The sequence below is a fragment of the Arvicanthis niloticus genome, chromosome X, assembly GCF_011762505.2.
Source record: "Arvicanthis niloticus isolate mArvNil1 chromosome X, mArvNil1.pat.X, whole genome shotgun sequence".
Taxonomy (NCBI): Eukaryota; Metazoa; Chordata; class Mammalia; order Rodentia; family Muridae; genus Arvicanthis; species Arvicanthis niloticus.
The window spans coordinates 31,499,287-31,525,989 of record NC_047679.1 but is presented as its reverse complement, the minus strand read 5'-3'; the positions used below and the strand labels follow the sequence as shown (position 1 = coordinate 31,525,989).

General features: G+C 39.1%; 1 protein-coding gene across 1 annotated transcript in view; it reads right to left on the bottom strand.

Annotated features, from left to right (window-relative positions):
* The window catches only part of Phex (phosphate regulating endopeptidase X-linked), a 214,456-nt gene that overhangs the window by 138,998 nt on the left and 48,755 nt on the right, over positions 1-26,703 (bottom strand). The window contains exons 6-11 of the mRNA XM_034485262.2: positions 23,131-23,199; positions 20,091-20,207; positions 16,285-16,368; positions 14,922-15,067; positions 3,458-3,551; positions 859-987 (exon numbers count right to left, since the gene is read on the bottom strand). Of these exons, the coding sequence (XP_034341153.1) occupies positions 859-987; positions 3,458-3,551; positions 14,922-15,067; positions 16,285-16,368; positions 20,091-20,207; positions 23,131-23,199 (639 nt within the window). The remainder of the gene's footprint in view (positions 1-858; positions 988-3,457; positions 3,552-14,921; positions 15,068-16,284; positions 16,369-20,090; positions 20,208-23,130; positions 23,200-26,703) is intronic.

Here is a 26,703-nt window from a genome sequence, read left to right as displayed (position 1 = left end):
TAGGAGACAAGAGGCCAGGCAAGCTGCTTGAAAAACAGAAAACAGCCAAGCTGTATGGAAGAGGCACAGACCAGCTGACTGCCCCAAAGATACTGTGACCTGTTGAGCTGCAGGCATCGCATGCAGGAACTCCAGGGTTCTAGTCTTTGTGAGCAGTCACCTATGCTGGAGTGGGCTTTCAGCCATCCCTGCTCCTCGCCTATAACCATAAAGGCAACCCCAGAGAAACTCACTGGTTCACTAAGCTGGACTTTGGTGGAGTCATTGCTTTTGTCAGTTCCCTATCTGGAGTGAGTTGACGCTTGTTCCTGGCTCCGCAGAAATAGTGTCACACAATACTATCCCACTGACAAACACAAAATAGTCAATGTGGTAATAAATTTGCTGATTTTGTTGTGGTAATCACTTTACAGTGTGTATCAAATTATTACATTGTACACCTTGAATATATACAATTTTATATGTCAAATGCACCTCAGTAATGCTGAAAGATACATATATAGTCATGTGTGTGTGTGTGTGTGTGTGTGTATATATATATATATCTTTAAATTCATGACCTTGCATCTCACCTAGACTACGATTTTACCTGCCTCTGAGCAGCCATACTAAATATTCTCATTCACCCTGGCCCACTCCTCTGGACAGCTATTGCATCCATTGTCTGTCCTCAGACCCTCAATATATGCTCACTACCTCACATTTGATGAGCTTTATTCATATTTTCCTGGGAAAAATGCAAAGAAGTAGAAGAGATGTCTTTGGGTCTACACACGCTGGATCACCGTGTCTGTTGGATCTGCCTAGAAGACCACTATTCTGCATGTTTGCCTTTATCATCCACAAAGCTCCACTTACCATTTCCTTCTTATCCTCCTGGAAGTGAACATTCACAAACATTTTCCCCACAACATAAGGGAGGGCACTTTCGATAAAGTTAACACATTTGTCCCACTGAGGCAGCAGAGTTGTGGTCCCCTGGATTACCTGTGGGGAAAAAATCAATACAATTTTTAAGCTTTGGATAAAAATTATTGCTGGGGAAAAAAAGAAATCAAATCATATACAAAAATACTTTCCACCCCCTCAAAGATACATGCAAGACAGGAAAGGCCAAGGTGAAGTCAGATGGATAAAATGAAACTGCTTTTTCCTAGTTTCCAGCCACAACTAAGTGAAAATGTTCTGATAGTGGAAAAACAATGCATTTCACCTTTAGTCCAATTTTCTCCATTAAGAAAAACACATGGGCAATGTCATAGCTTTTCTACAGCAAGTGGGGACATAAGCAGGATGTTGTTCAAGGATCCCGACAGTATTTAGGATCTATTGAGGACTGCAGTTCTACCAGGAAAAGTTTGGAATTCTGGACAATCAAAGTTCTTGTTAGCAGACTAGCAGACCATGTCTCACCATGGGCAACCTGGGGAGCCGGTTTACACAGTGTCATAGCAGAGTAAAATACAAATGTAAAGGCTTTTCCCATCTGTCCTGTTATGCTATTATAAGAAAACATTTACAAACAAGTAAGGGACTTCCAAAGCAGGATTTGAAAGTGCCAAGGTGTACTCTTGGGATGAAAGCAGAGAAATAAATGCCATGTAAGTTTTCTCTGGAGGTTGGAGTGTACCGGCCAACAGTGAGGGAGAGAGACCCTGGGAATAGTGGCCTGGAATAGCCCATGCACAATTTTACAGCCAGGTTGTTGGAGTGGGGCAAAAGGGATTAAAGCTTAAATTCATTTCTCCTTCCTTTCCTTTTTGGGAACAGGAACCTTCTCAGAGGTAAGGGATGAGGTTATTTTTAAAACCTCCAGAGAGAGAGAGAGAGAGAGAGAGAGAGAGAGAGAGAGAGATCCTACAACCTTCTTTGGCAATTCAATATTATATTTAGCACTTCATGTTCAAGAAACATCCCCTTATACCTAACCTCAAATTTTCACACACTACTTCTTACACCTCGCTCTCTCATTTTCTTCACAGTGAGGGTGGAAAGCAGCTGGGTACCATCTTTTATGTGATCCATAGGAGTTAAAAATACACACACAGCAAAAATATCTACTTGTTTTGTATCTTAACTATTTGGTTTGACCTAAATATAAGTAATTGTTCGTGCATATCTAGCCTCTACAAGGTAACTTTATATCCCAGTGACTGTAAAGGGTCAAAAGTTGCCCCCTCAAACAGCTGTATCACTCTCTAAGTATAATGGTCCACTATAAATTTCTGTATTTCCCAGTTTCTCTAATAACTAAAATGGATGTTAAATAAAATAAGAGCTTATATGTTTTGACATTCATTTTGATTTAAATAGATAGAAAAATAAAATACTTTTTAAAGCTACAAAATCCTTAAGTCCTCTAAGCTGTGGCAGAATTAGTCACCAGCCTTGGAAATGCAGATAAAAGCAAGATCTGTCTGTGTAAGTTAGGAGACAACAAAGGTGGGTGAGAAACAAAGATTCAGGGGCTAAGTAACTGGGGAAGAGGATAATGGATTCAGGCACTTAAAGAGGATATCGTGGGAGGAAATTAAAAATGAGTCTAGCAGAATTAGGATAGAATCAGGATTAAATATCTACATAAAGTTAAATATGCAACACTAACACCAAATTAAAAATCAAGCTGTATCGTTCTCTCTATATATAATTAGAACATGGAAAAACCTTGAAAACCATAGTTACAGTGAAATAGATCGTCAGACTGCATCCCTCCAGTCTAATTGAAATTGTGTACCCATTGATACACATCTCTCTTTCCCAGCCCTCCCTCCTCCAACTCCTAGTAACCATCTTCCTACACTCTGTTTTTTAGATCTACTATTTCATATTGCACATATGTATAATATTAGGCAGTGTTTAACAGTCTGCATAAAGTAATCATAGTTAATGATAATTGTGTGTTTCAATTTCAATAAAATAGGCCTTTGATGTTCTCAACACAGAAGTGATATGTTGCTGGAATGATGTATATGTTCATTATCATCACTAATTTTTTCTAGATTGCCTTCGTAGATCAAAACGTCACACGTAACCCCACAAATGCACATAATTATCACAAGTGTTTGCTAGTAAAAAGGTAAATAAATTAAAATAAATTTGAACTACTTTGAAAGGGATGTATCATTAAGAAACATCAAAACAATAATTTCAGTTTAAAGCATTGAAAAAATAGAAATACGCTGTTAAGGAGGATCATTTGAAGAAGATTGGATAGCCCAAAGTATCACTCTAAATATCATTGTACAGTCACAATGTAGAGCTTAGGGTATTTTTATAGAAAATAGGTATACCTGAGTAAAATGAACTAATGTGAATAAGTTTAAAGTAGAGTTTAGGTGGCAAGCTCCCTACATTCCATCCACAAAGATTTTATTTTTACTGGAGTAGTTAACATTAGAATTGTCCCCAGCATATAAAGTTGGCCACTGATGAAACATTTCAATATTTAGCAACTTACCCTTGAGAATTCCAGCCATCTATATTGGAAGCGCCTGCTGAGGTTTGGAATTCTGGAATAAACCATTCTCCACACCAAATAGTTGGCAATGGTTCTGTTAAAAGAAATGAACATTTATTATATTTTAGGTCATACCTGATTTCCTGAAAAACACCTTTGAAAAACTGCTGGCAAGCATAATACAAGGTCAACGAACACCAGCAAAATCAGCCTGAAGGTTCGAGCCCAATCCTCCAAGCCTCCTGTGTCTGAAAAAGGGAGTACCTTCAAATTAGTGATGACTTTTTTCCAATTTATGTGTATTATTGGCCTTCAGAAACCAAACCAAAATATTCATTAATAACAATAATCTAAATTTTTACTTTGTTTCTATAACCTCTAAGTATGTGAGCCCAAGAAAGTCACCTAAGTCTTCTTGATTATCTTTCCTTGTAAAAGAATTAATGAGGCTATTCCTTACTTCACAAGGTGATTGTGAGGTTAAAATAACAAAATAATTAACAGAGTGAACTCCTAACTCTCTGTTGACCTCTAAGCATATGAAGACTCTCATATGAGTTCTATAATGCTCAAATACATATTTTCAAACCTCTGTTCTATTTTAAGTGCTGCCTTTTTCTGTAAGTAAAAGAATTCCTGACCTATAACCAAAGATGTATGGTATGAGTTCATTTCTAACTCACCCGTGATGATAGATTTTTAATGACCCATCCCCTCTTAGCTGTGCCATTACCATGGTGATTAATGAGACACATTCCTAAAATGGCTCCTGGGTCATATAGAAATATGAGTAGTAGTGTGACATGGTGATACTACCAAACCTACCAAGAACAATTCACATGCTCATTTGCATGTTCTTCTGCCACCATAGATATTCTCCAATGAGCAAAATCTTTTTTGCATATGTATAATTATAGAGATGTCTGCTTTAATTTATACAGACATTCAGATTAGCATGTTAGTACCATTTCTGAGACAGGTTTTCAGTATGTAGCCCAGGATGATCTTGAGCTTGTGATCCTTATATCTCTATCTCGTAAGTGTGCTAGGATTATTACAAGCATATGCCATCATGCTTCTAGATTTGTGTATTTTTATTTTCTGTACATAAGTGTTTTGTGTGCATATGTGCAAATACACCACAGATATGCAATGCCTGAAGAAGCCAGGAGAAGTTTATGATCCCCTGGAACTGAAGCCTTACCGATGGTTGTGAATCACCATCACCCATCTCCCCTGATAACAGAACCCAGGTCCTCCGCAAGAACAGCAAGTGCTCTTAACCACTGAGCCCTTCAAAGAACTAATTTTAATAAATATAGGAATACAAAAGTTTAAAGATAAAGTGTTTAAGATCATAAATTAATTTTATAAGTCATGACATTTGTACTTTAAGTCATATTATCCAAATAAAATTACATTAGTATGACTGGATATGCAAATGTGTTTCATATAGTCTTCTTGAATATTTCAGAAAGTTTTGGCATACTCTTGTCATACATGGTTCAGTCACCACTGGTTTTCCCTTCTGGTTAACTAAGATGGCATATTAGTGCAGAAAACGTGACACTTTTGCCATTTTGTTGTTATTAATTTGTGTATACATTACTAATATTTTAATTCCTGTTTCTCTAAAGGAAGGATTAGGAGGGAAAGACAGAAGATAGAGGAAGAGACTATGGGGAGAGATGACTGGATTAGGTGGGCATTTAAGAGACAATGTTGAAACTTAGTGCAAGGGAAACATCCTGTAACCTATGAGGGTGACCCTAGCAAAGTCTCTGAGCAATGGAGGATATGGAACCTGACCCAACCATAAAACCAGGCTTTTGTAACCAGGCTCCCAATGGTGGGTTTGGAACACCAACCCAGCCATAAAAATTTCAACCTATCTACCCACAACTCCTCCCACCTGCAAGATGCTCTGGGGCAATGGTAGCTCAAAGCTTGTGGATGTGACCAACCAATGACTGGTCTAACTTGAGATCCAAGCCCCAAGAGGGATCCCATGCCCAACTCTGCCTTGATGGCCAGGAACCAGAAGCTGGATGGCTTAGAGACCTAGAGTAAAACCAAACACAACTGACCAAAATTTTTTTAAAAATTAAAGAAACGATTCCTAATGGTATTCTGCTATACTCATAGATTGGTGTCCAACCCAAATGCCATCAGAGAAGCTTCCTCCAGCAGTTGATAGAAACAAATGCAGAGACCCAGAGCTTGTGGAACCCAGAAAAGTGGGGAGGAGAGGATTGTAGGAACCAGAGGGATCAAGGACACCAGGAGAATACTACCCATTGAATCAACTAGGCAGAGCTCATCGGGGCTCACAGAGACTGAAGCAGCAATCACAGAGCCTTCGTGGATCTGTGCAAGGCCCTCTGCATGTATTCTGTGGTTGCATAGCTTGGGTTTTTTGTTATTAATAACAGTGGAAGAAAGGGCTGTCTCTAAGTCTTTTGCCTGCTCATGAGACCCTTTTCTTCCTACTAGGTTGCCTCATCCAGCCTTGATATAAGTGTTTATACCTAGTCTTATTGCATCTTGTTATGACCTGTTCAGTTGATATCACTGGGAGACCTGTTCTTTTATAAAGTGAAAGAGCAGAGTGTTGCATTGGATCTGGAGGAGAGGGGAAGTGGGGGGGAGGGGAGATACTGGGATGAGGGGAGGAAGGAGAGACTACAGTTGAAAAGTAAGAATAAAGAAAAAATTAAGACAACAAAAACAAAAAACAAGAATTTTTAAGCCATTCCCTGATGATATGATTAAACCAAGTAATAAAATTCATGTATCTAAACTATAGCATTGCAGAATTGTTTTCAATGTACTGAATGAAAACAAACTAGCCATAGTAAACACTGTGTCCCCCAAACAATAGACCTGTGATCATCAAGATAGTAGAACTTTATTAATCCTAATTTTTTAATTTGTAAAATGAAAATATAGACAGTGTAAAATTTTCATCTTGAACCTAAGAGTCCCTGCTGGGGTAAGAACAGGGCTCCTCAGAATCCATCATCCAAATACCTTAAGTCTTCCACTTAGCCGTGTTGTTTCAGTCACTAAAAGAAATGCACCATATTAGGCCTTTCTTTTTTTTTTTTTTTTTTTTTTTTTTTTTGGTTTTTCAAAACAAGGTTTCTCTGTGTAGCCCTGGCTGTCCTGGAACTCTGTAGACCAGGCTGGCCTCAAACTCAGAAATCTGCCTGCCTCTGCCTCCCAAGTGCTGGGATTAAAGGCGTGCGCCACCACTGCCCGGCAGGCCTTTCCTTTTTGCATAGGGATATTTTGAGGAATATCCCTATTCCTCAATAAGCCAAGGAATTCTCACCAAGCATTTATTGTTGACCCAGTGTGCCAGGTACCATGAGGAAGACGCCAAGGTAACTCAGTAACTACAGTTGGTATGATGGTTAAAAGTGTCAACTTGACAGGATCTAGAATCATTTAGAATCACTAGAATCACAAGCCTGTGAAAGATTATCTAGATTAAGTTAACAGGGGTTGAAAGACCTACTCAGAATGTGGGCGGCACCATTCCATAGGTGGGAGTGCCAGACTGAATAAAAAGGCTATCTGAACATAAGCCTTCTCTCTGCTTCAGGGCTGTAGATTCGATGTGACCAACTGTCTCAAGCTCTAGATGTCATGATTGCTTTACTATGATAGACTATTCACAATTGTGAGACAAAACAAACCCTTCTTTCATGCTTTTATCAGTTATTTGGTCCTGCCAACATGAAACAGAACTGATACAATGGAGAATGAAACATTTAAGCTTATTAGTACATTTTTCTTTCTTCTTTTTTAAAACATTTTATTAGGAACATAGTGTTCTGCCTGTATATATGTCTGCATGCCATAAGAGGGTGCCAGATCGCATTTTAAATGGTTGTAAGCCACCATGTGGTTGCTGGGAATTGAACTCAGAACCTCTGGAACTGTTCTCACCTTCTGAGCCATCTCTCCAGCCCCTAATTTTTCTTAATTGAACAGACATACTCTGTACTATGTAAAAAACCCTTGCCTCATAGACTCAACAAATTCTGAGCACCCAGGTATGTATTCTAGGTATTACAGAGATGAAAAAATATATTGACTCTAGGGTACTATTATGGTTTGAATATGCTTGGCCTGGGGAAGTGTCACTATTTGGAGGTGTGGCCTTGTTGGAGTAAGTGTGTTACTATGGGTGTGGATTTAAGACCCTTGTCCTAGCTGCCTTGAAGTCAGTATTCTGCTAGCAGCCTTCAGCTGTCACCTCCTCCTGCACCACACCTGCCTGGATGCTGCCATGTTCCCACTTTGATGATAATGGACTGAACCTCTGAACCTGTAAGCCAGCCCCAATTAAATGTCCTTATTTAATTGAGTTGCCTTGATCATGGTGTCTGTTCACAGCAGTAAAACCCTGACTAAGACAGATATGAAAGCTTTTAGCTGAATACAGAAAACTGAAACTTAGAGTCATTTACTGAACTCTTCATCACATAGTCAGTGGGTTCCAAACAAGTAAACTCATCTGGAGAATTTTCATAAGTACAGATGCTCAGGCCACAGCAGGCCAATTAAATCACCAGCTCTAGAGTAAGGCCTAACACAAATATTGTTTTTAATTCCTGCCCCCACCAAGTCCTATGAATAACCAAAAGAACCACTGTCATAAGCCATGGAGGCTAGCCCAGACCCAGGTATGTCTAAAGCCTGTGTGCTTTTCCACGAACCACATAGTGATTTAAGGACAATTTCCTGACCAGTCACAGAAACCTGAAAACAACTTGTCCAAAAGTGTTTTACAGAAACCTATGGGGATCAAAAAAATAAAAAATGAAGCTTTTTCTGGATGAGGCACTACTAAGACAATAACATTATAAGACCTCTGTGTGCTAGAAGATGATATGCTGGCTGGGAAGCTCGCCCAGCAAGACAAAACAGCATTGATGAATTGTTCCAGTGTGAAGTGGAAACGTCTAGTTCTTTGGAAAGTTAGTTATGTCAAGTGGTGTTTTTCTGGGGCACACAGGTAAAAGGATGCCTTGCTAAAACAAACACATAAAAGACTGTTTTCATGAAGCAGACACGGGTTAAAGGATGTTTGCATATAGCAAACACATGAAAGGACTCTTGATGAAGGAGTATAAATATGACCCCACAGACAGTGGGAGAGGAGCACTGAGCCTTGGTTTGGTTTGGTTTGGTTTGGTTTGCTTCACCTTGCTACTCTTCACTAAAGACATGCATGTATTAGTTTGCCTTACATAGCTTTCTTGAGCTCAACTGTGATAAAGTCACCATTGAGAAACTTGCCCCAGACTGCTTATAAGGTTTCTATGGCAGTTGCTGCTTCCACAGCCTTGCCTCAGGTCAGTTGGTGAGCCTGGCAGTTTCTTCAGGAATCAACTACAGCTGCCTGGTATCTGCTTGCTGAAAGGATTTGACTATAGCTGCTGTTTTGTGCCTGTTGTCTGCCTGCCTAGAGGACTGGTCTGCAGCTGCTCAATTGGATTAGATGTTTGCTATGGGACTGAACTGCTGCCAAAGAAGATCGAGCGCTCCCCAAAGAACTATTGCTGAACAGGTCCTCTTCCCCCATATCCTAATAACTTTTCTCTTTCACTACCTCGGCTGGGTGGTGAGCTAGAGGAAAGGTTGGACTCCTATTAAAGTAGGTTGCAAAAAATTTCTGCCTACATAAATGTGTTCTAAAATTACTGACTTCAAAACACTATGGATAATATCACGACAGGAACAGAGGTGGTCACAATGACTGAATCACTACCACCTAATAATTACACACATCAAAAACAAAACTAAACAAAACCAAAATGAGACTCAGCAACCATCAATGAAAATAACCTGTAATATCCTTCTTTTGATCTAAAAAGCATTTTTTGCAATACAGTAATTTCCCTAAATGATAATAAATAAAGGAAAGAAAAAATATCCCAGCAAAGAACCCACTACTAGGACAGCGATATGAAATTCTTCCCCAAAGCCTCTGACTCAGAAGATGTGCTATCTTGAGAAGCTTTTGCTACTCATCCACCCACATGTTCTCAATTATCGGAATTATAATTTATATTAAGTTTAAGAGATAAAATATCTTCTGTGATGGTTGGCTATTATCCACATTTACATATGGTGAAAGCAAAGGTCAAAAGTCAAGAGACTTTCAAAGAAGTGCTCAATCTTTCCATTTGAATTTGCTCTTGCTCCTCCTCCTCATACATATTATCTGAAGTGAGCCAGAAAGGTTCTTTTTAAAGATTCTCAAGAGCCAACTAGGTCTTCTGAAATCCTTTAGGTTATCCAGACAAATGCCTGAGGCAGTAGTTCTCAAAACAGTCCTTGGACCAACAGGTTACACATCACTGGAAAACTAGGTATAAAAACCCTGATCACTCCCCTAGACCCTGAGATCATGAAGGCAAAACACTTAGGACAGAATTGGTGTCATTATAAGAAATCTCAGAGAACTTTCTGTTTTGCTTTTTTTTCTTTTTTCTTTTTTCTTTCTTTTTTGGTCTTTTCTTCTCTCTCTCTCTCTCTCTCTCTCTCTCTCTCTCTCTCTCTCTCTCTATCTGTTTCTATCTGTCTCTCTCTCACAGACACACACATGCACACTTCTCTCATTCATAGTTTCTTGTTCCTCAGATCAAATTATTTAATTTGGAGCAATTCTGGGGCAGCCTCAAATTAGAATCAGCAGAAATGATACATCAGACAAAAGAGGAAGAATTCTACAATGCCCTTTGCCTTGTAATACATTGGTAATAGTTGCCATCTGCCTTCTAAGAAAAAAATATTTGAATCATTTGTTAGTTCTGATGACTTAAACAATTCCTAGAATAGTTAATTTTAAGCTGTGGGTATACAATCTGAACAAGGAGTTAGGAAGAGCTGTAAGTAACTTGAAGGATGCAGCCCATCCCTACCTACTCACTTCTCTGCTTGTACCATCACCTTTTTATCCTATGGCAACCTTACAGCCAAAAGAGGGCTAACATCAAAAATATATAAAGAACTCAAGGAGACAGACTCCAAAAAAAAACAAATAAAACAATTTTAAAATGGGGTATAGAGCTAAACAGAGAATTCTCAGCAGAGGAATCTCAAATGTCCTAGAAGCACCTAAAGATGTGTTCAACATCCTTAGTCAACAGGGAAATGCAAATCAAAACAACACTGAGATACCACCTCATACCAGTCAGAATGGCTAAGATCAAAACCTCAGGTGACAACACATTTGGTGAGGATGTGGAGAAAGAGGAACATTCTTCCATTGCCGGCAGGATTACAACCACTCTGGAAATCAATCTAGAGGTTCCTTAGAAAATTGGAAATAGTACTACCTAAAGACCCAGATATACCACTCCTGGGCATATACCCAAAAGATGCTCTACCATACCACAAGGACATGTGCTCCACTATGTTCACAGCAGCCTTATTTGTAATATCCAAAAGCTGGAAACAACTCAGATGTCCCTCAACTGAGGAATGGATACAGAAAATGTGGTCCAATTACACAATTAAAAACAAGGATATCATGAATTTTGCAGGCAAGTGGATGGAACTAGAAAATATCCTGAGCCCAGAGCCAAAAGTACATGCATGGTACGTATTCACTGATAAGTGGATATTAGCCAAAAAGTACAGAATACCCATGATACAACCCACAGACCATAAGAAGAAAGGCCAAAATGAGGATGCTTCACTCCCACTTAGAAGGGGAAACAAAATAATCACTGGAGGTAGAGGGAGGGACCTGGGTGGAAAGGAAGGGGAAGGGGAATGGGAGGTACAGAATAAGGTATGGGAGAAAACAGGAGAGAAGCCCAGAGGGCCAGGAGAATGAATGGAAATATACAACTGTAGGGTGTAGTGTGGGGTGAACCTCTAGAAAATCCCAGAGACCTGGGATGTTAGAGGCTCCCAGGACTCAATAGGGATGACCTTAACCAAAATGGCCAAGAGCGGGGATATGGAACATATGGTACATAGACAGGGCACCCAGTGGAAGGATGGGGTCACAAACTACCTTCAAAATTTTTGACCCAGAATTGTTCTTGTCTGAAATAAATGCTGGAACAAAAATATAGCAGAGATTGAAGAAAGGCCATTCAGTGACCTTCCTAACTTGGGATCCATCCCATGGGTGGACAAGGAACCCTGACGCTATTACTGATGCCATGTTGTGCTTACATACAGGAGCCTAGCATGGCTGTCTTCTGAGAGGCTCTACCAGCACCTGACTGAGACAGGTGCAAATGCTCACAGCCAAACATTGGACTGAGGTCAATGAACCCCTGTGGAGTGGGTGGGGGGGAGCGCCCTCTCAGAAGCAAAGAAAAAAGGGGGGGGGATGAAGAACTCTTGGAGGGGGACCAGGAACCAGGGCAACATTTGTAATGTAAATAAATAAAACAATTAAAAATAACTAAATAAATAAATAGGAAAAAATTGTCTGTCTGGAGAAAGTCTCACTCCTTCTCCTCCAGATATACAGATAGACTTCATGTTCTAGGCTCTCCTACTGTTAGATGTGGTGGCAAGACTAAGTCACACCTTACAGAATGTAGATAGAATTGACTTATCCCACTTGAAGACCTTTCCACAAACACTAGCCTTCACCTCTTCTCTTTCTTCAGCCACTAGCTGAGTAGAGAGAGTACCACAATCCTAGAAGGAAAGTCAAGCTACAAGATAGAAGGATCCTACCATATTTACAGGAACAGTGGGCAATGATAGTTAAGAGGCATCTTTTACAGCACGTGGTACATACAGTAAATATGGGGACCCAAGAAGACCTTTCTTCAACTAGAATTTTCAGATTACACAAGTGAGGACCAAATACAATCAGCAGAGAATGTAGTTCAGTAGCAGTGGTAGTTTTTTTTCCTGTTCAGCACCATGCAAGGACCTGGGAAACAAAGTTATGATGAAAAGGGAAGTGGTGGGAAGGATAGCAGGGGAAGAGACAAAGATAAAATGGGGACAGAGGCCAGAAAGAAAGAAGACAGACACAATTTTTTAAAAGATTGATCAGCAATGTGAAACATTTCTGTGGTATGTGGAAGTACTGTCTATCTTTTTTAGACACATACAGTATTTTAAAATCTTTTAAGTGTACTTGGAACTACCATTGTTTTTTGATGTCTTGGTTGTTGAAAAGAAACTGCTTAAAACATCTGGGTTTTAGCATGATGTCTAAGCAAAATGTTTTACAGACATAATAATACAGTCTACAAGTAGCCTTCCATCTAAATGTTTTTCCATCATTGTTTATTGTATTCACTTTTGTCTAAGTTATCAATTTGGCATAAACTAGATGTCAATCGCCCTCCAGTCACAGTTTTTCCTACTGCCTATCATTATGAAAAGTCCCATAGTTATAAAATATAATCACCACCAGAATTTTATGGCCTTGATTACAAATTAGGCTTTTGGGAAAATCAAATTAATACAGTTTCCAAAAGTTCTTACTATTTTAGAATGAAGGGCAAAGTCACAAGAAGAAACTGATTCCATAGATACTAAACAATAAAAACACAGTGTGACAAACACTTCCATTTTTGTGAATCTAAAATATGCTCAACAACTTAGGGCCATATAGAGATAGAAGAATACTTGGGTTCCGTTTCATAGTACAAGTTGAGCAACCCTGATCAAGTAACCTGAAACCCAAAATACTCCAAAAGCTACAACATCTAATGCAGTAACTTTACACTATCAATAGAAAAGTCCATACCTAACCTCCTGTGAAGAATCTCAGTTAAAATATGTTCATGCTACAAATATTGTATAAGATTATCATAAGGGTATACATCCCACATAAAATATAATAAATTTTGTATTTAAACATGGATCCCATTCCCAAAATATCTCATTAAGTACATAATCACTCTGGGCAAGTACTTTAGACAAGGGATGTTTAACCTCTATTTTAGAGCTAAATAGTACTTACGAAGTAGTTCTATGATTTTGTGACCCTTCCTGCTTTCCCCACTCCACTAAGAGAGAATCATAAAATTACCCTGGGATACCTATTTAAAATCCAGATTCCTAGGGCTAGCAAGATGGCTCAGTAGTTAAGAACACTGGTTGCTCTTGCAGAGGACCCAAGTTTTGTTCCCAGCACCCAGGTATCACCTCACAACTGCCTATGCATGTATATGTATAAGTATATGCATGTGTGTTGTAGGTTGTATGTATGTTATATATATATTATATGTATGTATGCATGTATGTATGCAGGCAAAACACTCATAATATAAGAATGTACTACTCTTTTACAGAATAAAATACAGATTCCTGACACCCCCCCCCCACTGCAGACCTACTTCACCAGACTCTGTGGGGAAGGTGGGATTTGGCATCTGTATTTTCAGCAAGGGCCTAAAGAAATGTTTCAGGTATCACTTGCCCTGTACAGTACATTGGAATAACAAGGCTTACTACCATCACATATGTTTATCCACTGTCAAATTCACCTTTCACTTAACAAACTTCTAAAGGATCACTACTTCTCTCTAAATGGTGCATTTATTGTTTCTTCTGTGTTTTGTCTGTATGTTGTCAATGAACATAGAAGATATCTTAAACAGGTGCAGCTCTCTGTGGGAATCTAGATGTTTCTATGGGGTAGAGGTAGGCATTAGATGCTATATTTTATTCCTAGGACTTCTGTTAGTGCCTTTAAAAAGAAACTTAACTCCTGGCAACATAGACAGAATGTGAATACTAAAATGTTTTTGGAAATCACAGCACAGCAATTAGTTTTAGTAAATGATTTTTATAAGCTTGCTCATCTTCCATTTTCTGGATCAAATCTAAATGGCCTAGAGAACACAAAAGGCTCAGGCACTTTGGGAACGTTTTTCATTGTGGTGCCAAGCTAGCAAAGCTACAAATCCTAAACAGTCTTTAAAATTTAAAAAAAAAAAAAAAAAAAAGTGGCTATCCCTAAAGTTGTTTCACCCATTCCCTTTTCCTATGTATGTATGCATGCATGTATGCAGCTCTCAAAGTAGTCTTGTCTTTTCAACACAGATAATTTGGCCTGTTGTCAAAAAATGGCTTGCTGACTAAAAAATAATAAGAAAGAAGGAAAATAACGAATTGTAGGGGAAACATTTATATAGAAATCTCAGGAAATAACATCATTACTAACTAGTTTCCAAAACTTATTAGTTTTTGTTCTCAGAAAGAACAGTACGGAGAAATAAGAAATTGGGGCAAATATGGTGCAAAAACATTGGTTGTTTGTTGTCATCTCAGCAAGTGAATTACCCCAGACAATGATGTGGGCCTATTTATCACAAAGGGCACTGTAATTTTGCCTATGATTGTTTTGCTGTAACTTCCTTTAAAAGCAATTTTCAACATACATAAAAAAATAAAGGCCTTTCTAATTGAAAGAGAAAACAAAAGCCACAGTAAAAATGCACATGAAAGTTCTTACTTCTTCCTCTCAGCACCTAATATCCTAAACAAATCTTTAAAGTATTGTGGGACTCGGACCACCACATTCTCCGAGGGGCCAATGTCTTTCAAGTGTGGGTAGAGTCTGGTATCAATGACCTTCTTGATATAGCCGAGCCAGTCAAACTGAGGATAGAGAAAACAAATGAAACCTATGTTAAGGCAGCAAATAAGAGTACAGGCATTCAAATAAAGTATGCTGAGCATAATCCATTCTGTCCAAATCATTAAAGATGAAACTGCTCTTCATTTGCTTATCCAGAAGCCAAAGTCAGATCATTACCACTCAGACATAAGATCATCATCAAAAACAGAGCCTGTATTCTGTACCACAGTCTTCCAGACAACAGACACTCTCGTGTGTTAATATATGATGCACTCCCTTGGCTGTTCAAACCCTCTTCTCTACATCTTCTCTCTACCTTGCTCCCTTAGCCCTACCCCATCTTGTGCCCATCTCTTCTTCTAGCTTAGTTCACTCCTTTAATCTGCACTCCCTCTCTCAATAGTCCCCCTCTAACTTTCATATTCCCTCTCTTCTTCCCATAAACACAGACACAGCTGCCCCAACACAGTATTAGTCTTCTCCTCTCTGCAGCCTCTTATTTCAGGATAACACATCTCCAGTCTATAGAGTATCACTGTGTCTCTAAAACAAACTCTGCACTGTTTGTTCTTTATATTGGTTTTCCTAAAGGCTGTTTTCCAACTCTTTTCTCCTTGTCTGCCTCCACTAGTGAATCTGAAAACTAGTTGCTTACTAGTGAAACTAAAAACCAGTTACTTACTTGCCTAGCACCCACTTTTCTACCCTTTGCCCAATAGCAGGGATGGCCACATGACCCACTTCTACTCAGAATTAAAAGCAAGCCATCTAGGAATATTCTGAAAGAGGGCTTTTTTGTTTACTCTGGGAAAATAAACAGGTCAGGTGGATCAATGTGTCCTTCCCCCTTCTCCTTGCCCTAATGTGGAGCTATACAGCACCCACTTTGTAACCATGCTAGCCAAATGAAGTCAAAAAGCCCAAGGAGGGTAAAGTATAAACATAAAGTCTGTGCAGTGTTAAACAGCTGGACCAATACCAACTAGTGCCTCTGGCCATGTCATAACAAAATGGCCTTTTAGTTTTAAGCCACTATCAGAAAACTTTTTGCATTCCCTACAACTGAGGAAATACTACTGCACACACAAGGATATTTTATGTGATAGTTGAAAAGAATGATGATAGTCAAAATGATGAATAGTAAGATTTACAAGGCCAACTTTTATACACAGATGAAATAAAATAGCTTATAAAATAGCAGGAAAAGGGATTATTTTTGTGGACAGCTTTCACCAACCTGGGGAATCATAGCACTGAGCTCTGAGATGTTCATTTTGTTATACATAGCCTCACTGGTTCGGTTCTCATGCGGAATCATTATCTGTCAAAAAGAAATTTGGGTTATTTTTCCAAATGAATCATTTATTACTGCATAACTGCCTTTCACATGTGCCAAAACATCTGTACATCATTATCAACTGTTTTAAGATTTGGTGTGATGCCTAGCTTTGGAGAAGATTTTTTTTTAATGCAAGAAGCATTTTAGGCAGGATTAAGAAAATAAAAAGAAACTTACATATCCTCTTCAGTAAGAAATATTGCCCCCAGTAGAAAGAGTTCCCAGAGTTGCCCTTTTCCTCTACCATGTGGATGGGCCAAGTCCATTACTTGCTCATTTTTGCCAATCAAGCTGAAGTTGCACAATTAAGGTCATCATTTCATGTTTACCTATGGTCTCCAGACAATGACCTCAACTCCTTCACCTCTAGGGGAAAATGACTAGTGACCAAAAGGAAACTATGTGCATGTCATCAGTACCTGTGACCATTTTCTCTGACCTTCAGATTTCCCACTGCCAGAAGTATGAATTTGATCACCACCTGGGTGGACATTTCACAAGCTTCCAGCCTCTATTTATTCTAAGAACTGCAACAATGCCTCTTCCTCAAGTGTCATCTTAATCACTTCCATTGGCCGATGACCATAGCTCCTTTACCACATCATCATCTTGCTCCAAGGCCTTCTATCTTTCTATTCCTTTGCATTCATTCATCTTGCCAACTCCCACCTCACCGACAACTCTCCAATCCTCAAACCTCAAGCCCATTATCACCATCTCCATGGGTATGACTGATTTACGATTGCCTGGGGTTTATATTCTCTAACAAGCCTTTACAATTAAACTCCATTTGGTACCAATCACCAGTGCCACTCCATGCATGAGTCCTCACTCTCCTTGCTCAGTATCTCAGATGGGGCCAGAGTGGATGAATATTTTGTAGCTATCTTTACTTATTCAGATTTGATTAGGCTTTTTTTCCATCCTTGGCCTCAAAAACTTCCCTAAGACTATGTATCTTAATAATCTTGGATGTGCCTAGTCAACGTGAAGACTAGAGAAATGAGAGGAACAGTCCTAACAGGCCAAAAGTCCATACACAACAGATATTTCAAGTCAAAATCATAGGAGCAGAATGGCAGGCAATTGCCCCTCTGCTTGGGGTGTGTCAGTGCCTTCATGTCTCTCTCCCCACTCTCCATTGGAGAGAGGCAACAAGTCCCTTAGAGTTTCCTTGCCATTTGTGAATCCTAAATCATTGCCTCAGAGAATGTCTACATTCTCCACCCTCCTTCTCTTTTCCCAGCTCGGAGTCTCAGCTCCAGGTTGAAAGTTTTTGGTCTCAAAACTGTGTCCAGTTCTCCAGCAGCTGCTTTCCCCTCCACAAATGGATTTGTCACTCCAGTTGCCTTCTCAACCATTCTCAGTCTTACCTCAGCCCAGCTGTTTCAAATTTCTTTTTGTTTAACTCCCTGGCTCAAGGCAAGGCCTTCCATGCTATTAATCACACCTTCAGTTCAAATTAGTACTCTAGACCTCCTATTTGCTTGGAAAAGGAATCCAGAATTCAAATAGCCTTTAGACATGGCTTCTAGGCATATCTGTAACAGTCTTCACAACCTTCATGTGACATGTAGTAATAAAAATTTTAATGATGTTGGGGTTCATTAAGAATATGTTTTAATATACAGTAAAATCAAAAGACAGGGGGAGAGAGAAATCTTAAGAAAAAGACAGTATAATCTGCCCTAGAATAGACACAGGCTTGATAAAAGACTTTTCAAGAATAAACTGGGAGAACACACATGTGTACAATGCATGTATGTAAGTCAGAGGACAACTTTGGGCACTGGTCCTCACCTTCTACTTTGTTTGAAGCAGAGTCTCTTTTTTTATCTTCTAATGCATCGTATATACCAGGCTAGCTGGTCTATGATCTTCCCAGAATTCTCTTGTTTCCACCTCCCCTCTCAAACTAGAAGGAGCTGTAAGATTATATACATGTACCACTACCCCTGGTCCTACATGGGTTCTGGGAACTCAATCACAGGTCCTCAGGCTTGTACAGCAAGTGTTTTACCTGCTGTCTTAGTCAGGGTTTCTATTCCTGCACAACCATCATGACCAAGAAGCAAGTTTGGGAGAAAGGGTTTATTCAGCTTACACTTCCCACATTGCTTGCTGTTCATCACCAAAGGAAGTCAGGACTAGAACTCAAGCAGGTCAGGAAGCAGGAGCTGATGCAGATGCCATGGAGGGATGTTACTTACTGGCTTGCTTCCCCTGGCTTGCTCAGCTTGCTTTCTTATAGAACACAAGACTACCAGCTCAGGGATGGCACCACCCACAATGGGCCCTCCCACCCTTGATCATTAATTGAGAAAATACCTTACAGCTGGGTCTCATGGAGGCATTTCCTCAAGGGAGGCTCCTTTCTCTGTGATAACTCCAGCTTGTTTCAAGTTAACACAAAACTAGCCAGTACACCTACTGATTCATCAACCTAGACCCTAGAATGAAGCTTTGTGTTGTGAGTAGGAATTTGGACAAAGATATATGTGACTATCATCCCTGTAAGGGGAGGCCTGATTCCTCAAACCTACTCTTCATCCCAATTCTGTATCTCAACATACCACCACCAGTTTACAGAACACAAAACCAATAAACACTTGGGCCTCAGAATTTTTAGTAACTTCCATTATAAAAGGTCACCAAGGTCTTCCACAAGTACATGTCACCACATTTATTATCTCTGGACATGAAAATATTTAGGGATTTAATACCTTGACTCTTCTAGAAAGCAGTCATTCTACAAACAAAGCTAACTATTTAGGATTTAGCATTCTCCAACAAATTGGTGTTCACCTCCCCTCCTCTTTTTTGTTTCTAAGGTGATTTACTCAGAATATAGTACATGACACAGTGACAGTCATCAAAGCAGTACAAAAAAAAAAAGGGAATGTAAGGCCAAGCACCACTGGCTGTGGTGGCATATACCTTTAATCCCAGAACTCTAGGAGGCAGAGGCAAGTAAATATCTATGAAGTCCAGGCCATCCTTATCTACCTATAGAATTCTAGGAAAGCTGGGGCTACATACTAACACCTTGTTTCAAAAAAATGAAAGAAATGTAAGAGTAAAGAAAGTTAGCTACAAAGTAGCACTGGTAAGGCAGCGCTCAAGTTTAAAGTGTGCTCTCTACAGTTTTCTGCATCAAACTTCATATCCCATATTGATAAATTTCTCTGAGCTCAAATTTTATCAGAGTCACTCTGAGTAGGAATGATACAAAAAAGGAGGCTGGATTAAAATTACCCTCCAGGACTAAGAACATAGCTTAGCGGTAGTGCATGCTAAGTGAAGCCTTGCATTCAACCTCCAGCGCCAAAAAAAAAAAAAAAAAAAAAAAAAAAAAAAAAAAAGCCCAACTTTGAACAACTGTCTTCTATTTGGTCCTTACAAGAATTTCTCTGTAAAAAACAGGTTTCCTTGCTGACATTCTCTGACCACAGTGGAGTAGCACATAAACACAAAATAGGCTTAAACCAGATAAGTGGAACAAATGAGGAGCTCTTAATTCTTGCCATGGTTCTTTTTACCTCCCAAAGAGGTTAATATTACTATTACCTTGGATACAAAGGGCAATGGCACAGAAGGTTACCATTGTTTGCAATTTATATTTTCATTCAGTGTGTATTATTTACAAAGTAAGGAAAAGTAAAGGACTTGGGGAAAAAAGAAAAAGGGTTGCAACTAAGACTTACCTCAGCTATCTTAATTTCCAGTCTAAGCACTGACTTCATGTCATGTTCAGCTCGAGAGCTATTAGCTCCTAAAAGCACAGCAGTGTCCACCATGAATTTATAAAGGGCATCCCGATACTGTAGGAGATAAAGAAGCAAGTGTCCATGACAACAGCCTGGTAGGAAGTATGGCTTAGAGATATGGAAGAGCAGAAACAGTAGGTGGAAATCAGCTTGCTTCATTTTCACTTTGTACTCAGAGTATGAAACCAGCATTATGCAATGCCAGCCACCTACCTGCCACTTTGAGAGGAAAAATAAGAGTGATGAGTGCATGGGTACTATTTCTGTGACAGATAGAGTTGCCCAGGCATCAAACACCAAGCAAACTAGTTTTCTGGTAACTGGTGATATTATGGATAAAAGAAACATCTCCAAATGAGTCCAGAATAGAAAGGTAAAGGTCAGGTGTCTCCTTCCCAGGCAAGTGATGCTTTAATAAAGTAATGGGAAAGAACTGTTTCTAAAAGCCGAGGACCTTATCCATGAACACTAATGCGAAGTGTGATTTATTCCCATCCAGCTCCATTTACCCAGCTCCACACTAAGAAATAAAAGGATGATGACAGTGATTGGAGTCCTGTGTCTTTTCAGCTTCAGTTTCCAGAAAGTTCTCATCCCTGGCTGGGGGTGGGGGGGAAGAAATGATAATAAGAAACCTAGCAACTATCAAATATAGTTTCATATCTAAGGTATACCCTGCAAGCTATTCTTACTGTGTGGCTGACCTTAAGACCTATATGTTTTTTGGTAGATAGCCAACCTTTTAATAAATGAAATTCCGTCAGCAAGCCTTGCTAATAGCCTTAATTGGAGAGAATGTTTTGCCCTTCCCAAGTCTACTGAAAAAGTGTTCAGCTAGCTCAGTACACAAGGTGGCTTGCTAGGCAAGCTGGGTATATGATGCGGAAAGGCATACAAATGAAAAACTAAATAATGCTTGAATCTATTTATAAGTGTGTGTTCTAGTAATGCAGACAAACATGTAATAGCTATAACATGAGGCAAGCAAAAAAAATGTTTCATAAGAAAGCCACTACATACATGAAAGCTGAAAAATTAGATGATTCCAGCCCAGAAAATTTGGAGACATACCATTTGAGGAACATGGGGTTTGGGAACAGTAAGAGAAGGGTCCTTCTGTTGAAGGAAGAATAAAAACAGGTGAGTTAGGAGAGTCTGAACACAAGCAATGAAGAATCCTTGAACTTCTTAAGAGGAATTTAGACTCTATCTTGAGGGCAAAGACATACTGGGAGTCGTGGTGTGGCCACAGAACTTGCCAAGTGATGCTAAAGGTCTTCTGAAGTGACAGTGGTTACAGCTGAATATGAATGGTTGTAGTTAGGGCAAGAGTGGACAGAAGTGTGATCTAGGACAGTACAAATGGAAGGAGGACAGGTGCTTAGAGAAATAATTCCTTGTAAAGGACTTGGATTAACTACTTATAGGGAGAGGGGACGATCTGAAATCTGGTTCCTGAGATCACAGCAGAAGCAAAGGTTCCTTAGTCTGGCAAAAGGTTGACTCAAGAAGGAAAACTTGGCAACCTTCTTTAATGAGTGTCCTCTGCCTGAAAGATGCCTAAGATTTGGGCTCGTTTTCGAGCATTCCCCATACAGAGGTTATCAGCACAGACTCAGGAAACCTGGGTGAGACTTGTGAGGCTTGTTTAAAGAGTTAACAAAATTTTCAATGTGAATTCAAATTGTCAAAATGAACTAGCCCTGTCCAGTGTCCAGGAAACTACCCTGTTTCCAGGCTAAGTCTAGAATTCTAACCTGATCAATCCTTTCTATTTCTCATTACCCAACATTAACTCAAAGCACATGCTAAAAATAGAGTGCCAGCCCCCATCTTGTCTGATAAATCAGAATAATCATCGCTTGAGCCATGGTATTTAACTACAACCATTCATGATATTTCCAAGGTTATATTTTAAGCCAGTATAGCTTTGAATGTTCTTCAGTTTGGCAAATGGTAGTGAATGATTTGCACTCCTGAGGACTGACTGTTAGCTCATATCTTGGCTACTTTATGAGGGCAATAAACAGGCAATTTATACAACCTTCATGTTCCTGTTTCTACAAAACAGGAAGTAGAATTGTCTGCCTAAACCAGTGGTTCTCAACCTTCCTAACACTAAGACCCTGTAATATAGTTCGTTCCTCACATTGTAATGACTTTCAATCATAAAATTTCATTGCTACTTCATAACTGTAATTTTGCTACTGTTATGAATCATAATATAAATATCTGATATGCAGGAAATCTGCCATGTGACCTTCAAAAGGGTCATGACAACAGGTTGAAAACTACAGGCCTTCAATAAAAGAGGATGCATCTAATCTGCCAGAGTAGGGGAATACCCAGGGGGAGGGCAACCCTCTCAGAGGAGAAGGGGAGGGGAAGAAGGACTCTGTGAGGAAGGGACCAGGAAGGGGAACAGCATTTGGGATATAAATAAATAAATTATAGCCCCAACACAGAAAAAGAAATAAAGAAAGGAAGGAAGGGAGAAAGAAAGAGAAAGAGAGAGAGAGAGAGAGAGAGAGAGAGAGAGAGAGAGAGAGAGAGAGGAGAGGAAGAAAGGAAGGAAGAGGAAGGAAGGCAGAAAAGAAAGAAGGGAAGGAAGGAATGAAGTGGGGTGAGAGGGAGAGAAAAGAGAGAGAGGGAGAGAGGGAGGGAGGGAGGGAAGAAGAGGAAGGAAGGAAGAAAAGAAAGAAGGGAAGGAAGGAATGAAGTGGGGAGAGAGAGAAAGAGAGAAAGAAAAGAAAGAAAGAAAGAAAGAAAGAAAGAAAGAAAGAAAGAAAGAAAGAAAGAAAGAAAGAAAGCGAAAACGAAAACTACTGGCCTAAACACAAGGTCTCTGCTTCCTGTACTGGGAATGTGCTCAGTAAAGTTATGATGCTTATTTCCAGAAGAAGCAGGCATTTTAAAGCAATTGATGAACCAAACAGTAGCCAGACAAGACACGTACTTGAACATGAGTAAAACTTACAGATTTGGCTTCAGTGGTGTTATCCAGGAAGTCTTCCCTCACAGCCAGGGAGAGTGTTGCTTGGTCCAGCTGTTAAAACCAAACCAGAAAGCACAGTATTGACATTTTAAATTCTTATGTTCCATGTTAACAAAGGTCACGGGCTCATTGGCAGTCCAGCCATATTTTGAGTTTGTGTCACTATCACAAGAAATAAGTTTACTCCATTCAGAACTGCATGCAAATAGGCATTCTGATAGACTTAACATGATAGAGATCTGCTCCCTTCTTTTCTGATTTGTGCTTTCTATCTTTGAGATTTCGCCAACACTGAAGAAGGTTATGGCTACTTGAGTTGGAAGAGATATCAGAGATTATCTGGCAAAAGCCAAAGAAGTTATGATTTTCCCAAGGTCACATGATTGGACAGAGCTCATAGTAAAACCACCTTCTGTTACCAGATCCGAGAGGCATTATCACTGTCGTGCTCATCTGTTTGAGCCTGATGCATTAGACTTTCTACCTCCCTATCTCAAAAGAATGGATTTTTAACTCAAAAAGAGTCAACTGATATTTCTGAATAAACTTTGTGACTTTTAGAACCTTCTCTGCAAAGTTAAGACTAGGTGCTAGAAACACAAATAGTACTCAGATTTTAATCTCAAGTATTTTCATCCATTTTTCATAAGTAAAATCTACGTAAAATTATCGTTTTCCCTGAAAATTCCCTTCACATGCAGCAAAGTCTAAAAAAGCCAAGTTATGGTGGTGCTGTGATAGAATTTAAGGGAATGCTGGTGGTGGTTTTTGAGAGCAAAGTGTATCCAAAATGTCCATGTAGCCTGTGCGTGCTGCTAATTGACCTAAAACAACACAATCACAAGCCATCTTGGTTTCAGCCTACTGCAATTCCCAAACTTCAATGGTTTCTTCCAAAAATTAAGTAAGCCAGAATCATAAAATAAAATATCTTGATTAAGATGCTTTGGCCTCACAATGTCTTGAGGTACCAGGGTAGGGGCACAGGCAGGGGGCCCCACCCACTCAGAGGAGAAGGGAGGAAGGGGGAAGGATTGTGAAAAGTGGTGATGGTTAGTTAGCTGGATTTAAAGTGAATAATTAAAAAGCAATAAATTTAAATTTTTTTTTAAAAAAAAGATGCTTTGGCTTTCAATTAAATTTGAACCATTCAGTAACTATTGTGAGCTTCAGTCTCAAAAGAAAGTAAAATATACAAATAATAATATCAAGAAAGTCATAGCTTCCTCTCATGAAATGAGGCTAAACCTATGTAAGGTGAAAGTTTCGATAATTCAACTGAGGTTACCAGACCTTTTATAAACCTTCCGATTGTTATGGTTTCTAGAGAATATTTTAAATATACTACTAATAGATTGAATAAGGTCAATCAACTAAATTTCCATAAAAACACACAAACTCCTGAGGCAAAGTCTTTCTCAAGAAACCCATACTAAGTACATCATATTATCTGGTTTTTAAAAGTCCTTGCATTGATATAAATGTTTCCATTTCAAAAGAAAAGAAAATGTTCATTCCAGCACTTGAGAGGTACCTGGACTGGCAGTTCAGATCAGTTTGGGCTACAGAGAGGGTTATAGAGTGTTTTTTAAAACATACTCTGGGCTGTTTTGTTTTGTTTTTTAAGTAATTTTATGAAATCAGATACATTGAACTGAAGACATAATTTTTGTATAATTACAGTTGATGTGCCAATATCAATTAGAATAAACTGTTAGGAGAGAAAGCAATAATACAAAGAGAAACATCTGAAAATTATGCTATAGGAAAGGAAAAAAAACTACAGAAACCCCATTTCTAAGAGAATTTCTGATTAACATCATGAATTTCGCTGAAAGCCAGAAAAATGCAAGTCATGAAATAGCAATGGCTTTGAGTCATCTTATACTAGGACAGCCCTGACCTTCCAAACAGTCTTTTGAGACCACACATCCCACTATTTCATAGTCCCTTAAATTCTCATTCTTACTCTCACCAGGACTAAAAGAAAAGGAAGTACATGTAGCAAGATGGTGCTTTAAAACTTGTCTTTCTGATATTTCTTGTAATTTTATTTCCCATTGAAATCCACATCAAATCTCTATAGTCTTGACACAGGGAGCTTTGCCAATGGCCAACATGTGGGTCAACCTGCATATCTTGAGGATAGAGACATATCTGTCCATTGAAAGGAGTACATCTTTCTATAGCCAGAGATTTGCTCATCTAATGCTAAAGTGGGTAAATGTTCAAGGTCAAAGATTAGGCTAAGGAAAATGCCTGATTCTACAACCAAATCGTAGGCCAAACAGGCATGCCATCTACACAAATAGAAATGAAGCATTATTCAAATGGTCCTGGCCAGCTGATGGGCCATGTTTCAAGAGAAGAGAGCCTTTTGTCATATGCCACTGTTGACTAGTATCTACCGTAGAAACTCACAAAATTCAAGTGATCTAAACCAAATAGCAACAATGACAAGCAAATGGTAATTTAATCTTCCTTGCCCACAAATAAAAATGAGACTCAAGAGAGATAAACTAACACACACAGGATGATAGGGAACTGACAAAGCTAAACTGAAAACTTCAAGGTCTTAACACCAAAGCCAACTCTTATCATCACACAAGTGGTTTTCAAACTATGTGTTTAACAATTACAGTTTTACACACAATTTATTAAGTGTGTGTGTGTGTGTGTGTGTGTGTGTGTGTGTGTGTACACAAGCATGCATGGTATACATGTGGAAGTCAGAGGACAACTTGCAGAAAAGAATTCTCTCCTTCCAGCCAGTGGGTTCCATGCATTGAACCTATCACATCACCAGGCTTGTCAGAAAGCACTTTTACCTGCTGAACCTCTTCATGGGCCCCTAAAAACTTAAAACTAACAAAACAGGCAATGCATCGACACAAGTTGTAGAATTTTGGAAGCCACTAATCCACAAATGTTGTTGTCAGGTTCACTAGGTTTCACACAGATCTCAGAGCAAAGTTGTTCCTGCCATATCTAGACACATATCTAGATACAGTTTCATGACTATGGAAACTGTAGCTCTCTGTTGTTCTGGGGAGGAGGTTAATTCAGGTGTGTGAACATTCACTCACATAGTTTGGTACAAACATGGATAGAAAAGCCAGTGTGAGCTGCACTCAAATGCCAAGCAGTGCTTAAACACTTCAGTTTAGAAAAAGCTGCCATCTTGGCAAAAGAAAGAAATAATAAGTACACAAGTGCCTCCTCACATTTGGAAAGGATTCTATTATGGACAGTGTTTCTGAGACCAGTGTAATTGAATACTAAGTGTACAAGGCAAGCTGTTACCATGGTCTTCTGTTTCCCTTATCTTTCCCTAAATTGGTATTAAAGGTGGACTCGAACTAGTTTTAAGGGTTTTGGTTTTTTGTTTCAGTGGTTTTGGCACAATGTCTTTGGTGATGGTGTATTACTCCTGACTGATATCAGGAGGTATATGATATCTGTTTTTTTCTCATTTCTAACAATGCTATCATTGATAGTTGAGTTCTAGTGACATCATTTCATGAATTTCCCAAATGTTCACCTGACCATCTTAGT